Genomic DNA, 7,361 nt, shown 5'->3' with positions numbered 1-7,361 from the left:
AAGAGACAGAACACAGAAATACAGAACATAGGACAATAAGACGAGAGTCTTGAGTTTTGCTATTTAAAGGGAAACTTTATTAAGTCCAACAATAAAATACAAAATACATCCCCCCACATGAGATGAGAAAAAAAAAAAGTCAAAAACTTCTGAAAACAAGTTACTTAAAACTTTTAAAACAAGTTCAAGACAGGAAAAATAATTCTGATCCCCCCACTCTCCACCTCCTCAGAAGCTTCACTGCGCTGCCTGCTGAGCCTGACGCCGCAGCAGCACGTAGATCTTCTCTTTGATCCAGTCCTTGTTGTACGGCTGGTACGTCTGCGTGTCAGCACGATACCTGAGGCAGCACCAAAAATTAAATTCAGTTTCAACGTTTTTCTCCCCCCCCCCCCCCCTCTGGTTGGCCCAGGATCTTCAGTTTTTTTAATGAAAACATGCAACTCCTTATTTTTAAAAACACCCAACATGAGCAAATAAGTGACCTAAGTAGCGACTGTTCTTCTAGATTTGTCTTTTTGCGAGCTGCGATTAGCTCAGAGGAACTCAAACAGAGTAATCTTGCCTGAATAAATGAGCTTGAACTCCCCAAATTAAGAATAACAAATTGCCCTAAATCACCTGTGGGCAGGTTATTGCAGCTGGCTTGTTCTACATCTCTATAAAGCTTGATGTGGTTTTCACTCACTGCCACGAGCATTAAAAAAATATTAATAGAAACACTGATGCTGAGATGTGCCCGTTCCTGCCAAATGCAGCAGAAAAAAAAGCTGGAAACAAGCTCTTTTTAGAAGGCAAACTTACTGCTAAAGACTTTGTTTCAAATCAAACTGTGTTAGAAAACTGCTGGAAATATCCCTGCAGGGTTGCTCTATGAATTATATACATGTTTTGGCAGCTTTGTGATGGAGAAATCTAAATGAAGGAAATAAGAAAACCCAGCTGATGACAAAAAGATTGAGAAAAAAAGGACTGTCATTGATTTGTCATCATCAAAAGATATGGGTTCTAAATAATTTGAGGACAGATTTTAGCTCGAGGAGGGGCTGATCTGTTTTTCTTTAAAAATACAAAACATCAAGTGTGCCATTATAACTGTAATATCTTTTTTTTTTTAAGTCTGTCAACATTGCTCATCTAAATTCTTACACCTGAAGGGTGTACAATGAAATGAGATTAATAGGTTGGACAGTTATTTTCTATGTCGCGGGTGGCTCTCTTTTTACCTGGTTAAATCGCCATGATAACTTATGCTGAACACATAACCTGGGGAGCAGGTTTGGTTTTAAAATAGTGTGAAAGTGACATGTTTTCACTGATTCTTTTACTTACAGCATGCTGTAAGCACAATATAGATCCTTTGCTGGAGAAATAAGTTTATATGTGCATTTTGTTAAGCTGAACCTAAAAACAGTAAATAAAGTGCAAACTGGACACCACATTGTCATGGAAATGCACTTTTATTAATTTTGCGATGCATAAATTACATAAATGTTGTTATATTTGGTCCTAATCTGCGGTTAAGCCTCATTTAGCCTGGTGGAACTGCAGCTACTAAAATACAGAACACACAGCAAGAATACCTGTTCAATCAAAAAAAATTATTTCACTTTGATCTGCCGAGAAACTAAAGTGATTTCTACATCTCCTCTATCAGGCTGTGGGACAGTAGCATTTAATATGTTAATGTATCTGGTTAAAAGTTTTAGAGCTCTAATTTGCTGCTATCACTTTAGAATAAACAGCATCCCTGAGAGCGCACTCAGAGATAAAATAATTAACTTGAATTAAAACACATTTCACTGCTCTGTGTGATGAATCCAGAGATTAACGAGTTTCTGCAGCATTCATCTCATTTCTTAATCACTTGTCTTATTGCCCCAAAAAGTTGATTCTGTTCATTTGGCTGTACTGTTTTCGGTGGGTGAAATGTCACTCATCCAAACGACTTCTTCAGTCTCAGTCTCTTATAAACAGTAAATTTGCATAATGACTTAAACTAGCACCACTGATGAATGATGGGCTGTGAGGTTTGAAAGCCACAGAGATGTGGTGTCTAGAGAAAATGCATCTAAACTCTTCCGATACTCCTGACACACAAGGGATCACTAAAGATTTTCACTTAGGTAGCACTTGTCCTTCATCCTTCCTGGACTACCTGGAGCATAACACATCCACAAACATCCCCAAAACATGCCGCGCTAAAAATTGGTCCACCACAAGGATCCGGTCCCCCGACACAAACCTGCCATGATTAAGACATCAAGGCAACGAAACAACCTTTGGCTAAGTGGATAGCATGACACAGAAGAGCTAACTCGTCAGGCCAGGGGACTCTGCAGTCTATTTACACCTACAGGCCAGTGGCCACTATTTCAATGATAAGGATGTACGCATCCTGGACAGGGAGAAACGCTGGTTTGAGCGCACAGTCCATGTACTGACCTATCCATCCATCTTCTTCCGCTTATCCAAGGCCAGGTTGCAGGGGGAGCAGCCTAAGCAGAGAAACCCAGACCTCCCTCTCCCCAACACCAAGGTGTTTCCAGGCCAGCTGAGAGATATAACCTCTCCAGTATGTCCTGGGTCTGCCCCAGGACTTCCTCCCAGTGGGACATGCCCAGAACACCTCATTCAGGAGGCATCCTTTTAAGATGCTCGAACCACCTCAACTGGCTCCTAACGATGTGGTGGAGTAGCGCCTCTACTCTGTTCCATTCCCGGATGGCCGAACTCCTCACCCTCTCTAAGGGAAGGGTTAGGCTACCCTTTGGAGAAAGCTAATTTTCACTGCTTTTATCCACAATCTCTTTCTTTTGGTCACTACTCAAGGCTCCTGACAACAGGTGATGGCAGGGACGTAGACTGACCAGTAAATTGAGAACTTTGCTTTTATTCTCAACCTCCTTTTCACTTCGACTGACCAGTACAGTGCCCATATCACTGTAGCCACAGCAACAATCGGTCTGTCGATCTCCCGTTCTCTCACTTGTGAAAAGAACCCAAGATACTGCCCCAAGTGGAGGAGTTAAAGTAACTGGTCACTGACCAGGAGTGGGCACTCCACCCTTTTTCCGGCCGAGGACCATGGCTTCAGACTTGGAGTGCTGATTCTCATTCCTGTGCGTCACACTTGGGTGCAAACCACTCCAGTGTGAGCTGGAGGCCACCACAAGATGCCAAGGCAGCCCTGGCAGAGTCCAAAACTCACTGGGGTCTGACTTATTGCCAGTTATGTGGGCCAAGTCCTTCAGGAACTCAGGGCGAACCCTATCCACCACAAGGGCCCTGCCACCAAGGAATTGATAATATGCCTCAGTGACCTCACATATATTGCACAGAAGTCCAATAAGAGAACACCACTCGGATTCAGATCTGGTAGGTCGTTCTTCCCAGTCACTCCCCTCCAGTTCTCACCGTCGTTACCCACGTCAGCATTCAAGTCTCCCAGTAAAAAGAAAGAGTCTCCAGGTGGAGCACCCTCAAACACTCCAACCCAGGGACTCCAAAGAAGGCTTGGTACTCTGAACTGTCGTTCAGCGCATAGGAGCAGACAATAGTCAAGACCTGTTCCCCAACCAGAAGGTGCAGGGAACAAACCCTCTCACCCACTGGGAAAAACCCCACTGTACAAGCAGCAAGCCGAGTGGATGCTAAGATACCCACCCCAGGCCGCCGCCTCTCACCAAGGGCAACTCCCGACTGAGAAAGAGTCCGGGCCCTTTCCACGAGATTGGTTCTGGAGCCTAAGCTGTGCGTGCGCAGGTGAGCCTGACCTTATCCAGCCAGTACCTCTCAACCTCACACACTAGCTGAGGCTCCTTCCCCACCAGAGAGGACACGTTCCATGGTTCCACGGTTTATAAGGTTGGGGAAACCTGCATTCAGCTCAGATTGAAAAAGTCATTTGAGTGATGAAACGATTCCTCCACTGAAAACGCTACATCCAGATGAACAGAATCAACTTTTTGGGATTTCTTTACCTGGATGATTGAGCATGCATCAAGACTTATTTCTCTTTTTTTTTTTATAGAACCCCACCCCCCTTTTTAAATCTGTCCTGCCCAGCAGATTTAGCAAGCAGAATCGTGAACTGAATGCACTGATGTGGCAAACACTTTTAACACTCTATTGACTCCTCTAGTTTTTTTTTAAAAACTGATCATTCTGTACCATCAGTTAATTATGCTTTGCACATACATAGGTTTAGAAGACATACACAGGGCTGGATATGACAAACAATTTAATAATTTAACATGAAACTTACACCAAACAGCTGAGGTCAGCCAGGTCATCAATAAAGTCAAACAGCTGGCTGATATCGTATGTTATCGACGGACTGTTGGGGTTCATTCTCTTTAAATGCTCCTCATACATCTTGCATACACCTGCCAGGGGAAAATATGCTATGTTACACTCACAATGAGTAAATATTTCCATATTCACTTGACAATGTTTTGATTTCTGATGCAAATAAGGAATACCTTACAAAATAAATACCTGAAAAGTCTATGATTAGAAATACTGCAGTAAAAATAATAAGATAACAGATTAATTCCTTCCTAAAGTCAAAGAAAGATAACTGTGCTACTAGAAACAGGAGATTATTACCATATGAAATGCTTATTTGACAATTACTTGTCAAATGACCAGAGTTTACTGGACAGTTTTAGTTGAACTGCCTGACCACTACAACCAAAAGTTTTCTCATGTAAGTAAACACAAGTTGCATACATGTCGGGTGAAAATAACCAGTTTCCCTTAATATTTTAACACTACAGACTCAAGATAGATAGGAAATATCATGGAAACTTCACTAAGTTTGACTAAAATTCCAGGTGGATGCACGTAAGCTGTGTACATGTAAACAATGAAAGCCTGGAAGTGTGGAGTGGAATTACATATCACTGAAAGAAAAGGCAATACACAAAAGAACAAAGAACCACCAGCTTACCCTCCATACACTCATTGACTGACTCATAATCAGCGTAGGTCCTTCCCTCCGGCCTCTTGGTGGGCTGTACCAGAAGTATGGTGTGAGACTGAAAAACAAAATACTTATTGTTAGTCTGATAATACAAGTCACCTTCTCTATTCAACATCTTCAAATGTCTTTTTTGTTAGTTTGTGGGGGTGTACTTCTGTGTGAATATAGAATCTGAGGCAAAAACAGTTTATAGTTCTAAGAAGCACGAAAGTCAATATTTGCTCTGACCATCTTAGGCTTCTTGTCATGTCTTTGGGAATAGCTCTGCAGGGCTCTTTGAAGGAGATTCAACGCCATTGTTTGGATGTTGGCTACTTTTTTTTTTTCCCAATCCATGTCAACATGATACAACAATGCTTCAGTAATAATGAGGCCTGGGCTCTGGGGAGGCCAATCCATGACTGATAGTGTTCTACAGTGTGTTCTTCTACCCAGGTATGCTTTTACTGTATTGCGTGTGTTTTTTTGGTGGTGGTCAGAGGGCCCGGTGGCGCCAGTGTCCGGCAGCCTCGCCTCTGTCAGTGCGCCCCAGGGTGGCTGTGGTTACAATGTAGCTGTCATCACCAGTGTGTGAATGGGTGGATGACTGGATATGTAAAGCGCTTTGGGGTCCTTAGGGACTAGTAAAGCGCTATATAAATACAAGCCATTTACCATTTTGGGTCATTGTCATGCTGAAAAATTAAGGTGTTGCCAATCAGATGCACTGCTGATGGTTTTACGTAGTAGATCAACATCTGTGCTAATTGTGTTCATAATTCTATCAAATTGGACAAATTTCTCAATTGTACTGGCTGAAATGCAGCCCCAAACTGCAAAACACTCACTGTGGTCACTTTCTCCTGAGTCCTCCTCATATTAATGATAATTTGTACAAAAAACGTCAAATTTTCTTCATAAGACCTGTTCCCACTGATTTTCAGTCCAGGTTTTGTATAATATGGAATACCTCAGCCTTTTCTTCCTGTTTACCCATCTTAAGAATAGCTTCTTATTACCCACCCTTCCACTGAGACCACTTCTGATGAACCCAGTGAACAGTAGATGGAACAACTAAAGGGTCAAATGCATCTCTCAGATCCTGTGTCGGGTCTTTGTTGGATTTATTTATTTATTTGCTATTTCTTAAGGATATAACTTTCAGATATCTGGTCTGAAAGTTATATCCTACCACTTATTTTGTCAGGTTTCCTCAATTTTCTTCCATGCACTCTGCACGGCATGCTACGATATGCCAAGTTTTCAGCTACTAACTCTTTGTAGTCATCTTGATGGTGCAAAATTACTATTTTAACCCTGTGTGAGACTGGAGGACTGCTGCTCAAGAACCCCTTAAAAATAGTACAGAAATTTCTGGCTGACTGGAAGCAAAACATAATTAAATGAGGAGTGGCTTAAGACTTTTGCACAGTTCTGTCACTTACGTTACTAATTTTCAAACATTTTTACTTTTATTTAATGTAATTGTCTTTCAATATAAGGCACATTGAGTATTAAATAAATAACTACATTACATTCAACAAGTACATTCCATCAGTTATAATCAAGTTATTACACATGGTATATTAAAATGCAATATTTTGGTTTTGTTTGTAAAAACTACGCAATTTTAGAATCTTATCTGGCTCATTAACCTAGAATGACTAATTCTCATGAAAATTTAGGACTGATGGAGGAATATTAAGAACAGTGGACATTTTTGGGGGCCAACCACAACAACAATTTAAAAAATTGACAAAAATGTTTCAAAATCCAAACGGCCCATTTTGAAATGAATTATAAACAAATAGACCTACACCTAAGCCTACAGCAAACTATTCGTCTAAGTGCTAAGTAAAACTATCTTTAGGCGATAAGCAAGTGGCAAAAAACTGTTAAAAAACTGTTAAAAGTAATTAAAATAATATTTTCGCCTCAGGCTGCTAGTCTCTCAGTCGTGAATGTGCTTCATGTCTTCAGAGGTTTGTTGGAGCCAAACGCCCACTCATGCTAACTATGCGTTACAAATCGTTTTTACAACAAACCCGGCTCTGCTGAAATGACCCGCTAAAACCGACGCACTGCTTTTGCTCTTCGTACAAATCATTCCTGCAAACAGTGCATCAAAACGTACTAACCATGTTTTCTGACGCTTTTGAGTAGCTCTCTGCAGATTTTCTTAGCTCCTTGCGTCGTCTCCTCTGTTACCCGGAAGAACAACCAGCTGAGAACAAAATGCGCTATTTTAATTCAAGCTATTTGTTTCGGTTTCTTATTACTGCTTCGGTATGGCGATAAAAGCTAACATTTCATCCTTAGAATTTATTTAATTCGACGAGGTTGGCAAAACAATAAAGACTACAAACAAATCTCGAACTGTTTTTTGATCCTGAAC

General features: G+C 41.2%; 1 protein-coding gene across 1 annotated transcript; it reads right to left on the bottom strand.

Annotated features, from left to right (window-relative positions):
* Window positions 1-54: 54 nt before the first annotated feature.
* LOC146552066 (enhancer of rudimentary homolog) lies at window positions 55-7,357 on the bottom strand. The gene is made up of 4 exons (XM_085256694.1): window positions 7,105-7,357; window positions 4,955-5,042; window positions 4,268-4,388; window positions 55-340 (listed from the first exon to the last, which is right to left on the bottom strand). Exons 1-4 carry the CDS (start codon window positions 7,105-7,107, stop codon window positions 238-240), a joined length of 315 nt encoding a protein of 104 aa, XP_085112820.1. The 5' UTR covers window positions 7,108-7,357; the 3' UTR covers window positions 55-237.
* Window positions 7,358-7,361: the final 4 nt, after the last annotated feature.

The sequence above is a fragment of the Mchenga conophoros genome, linkage group LG19 (assembly GCF_057382185.1).
Source record: "Mchenga conophoros isolate Kocher_MC1m ecotype Shallow Benthic linkage group LG19, M_conophoros_male_GT1.1, whole genome shotgun sequence".
In the NCBI taxonomy this organism is placed as follows: Eukaryota; Metazoa; Chordata; class Actinopteri; order Cichliformes; family Cichlidae; genus Mchenga; species Mchenga conophoros.
The sequence above is the reverse complement of the archived record's forward strand: the minus strand, read 5'-3'. Positions and strand labels throughout refer to the sequence as shown.

What these genes read in the sequence shown, in the direction of transcription:
- LOC146552066 (XM_085256694.1), bottom strand. An exon ending in AGTCAATGAGTGTATGGAGG is followed by an intron (nt 4,389 to 4,954) that starts GTAAGCTGGTGG and finishes TTCCCCTGGCAG; the next exon opens with GTGTATGCAAGATGTATGAG. An exon ending in GCTGACCTCAGCTGTTTGGT is followed by an intron (nt 341 to 4,267) that starts GTAAGTTTCATG and finishes GTGCTGCCTCAG; the next exon opens with GTATCGTGCTGACACGCAGA.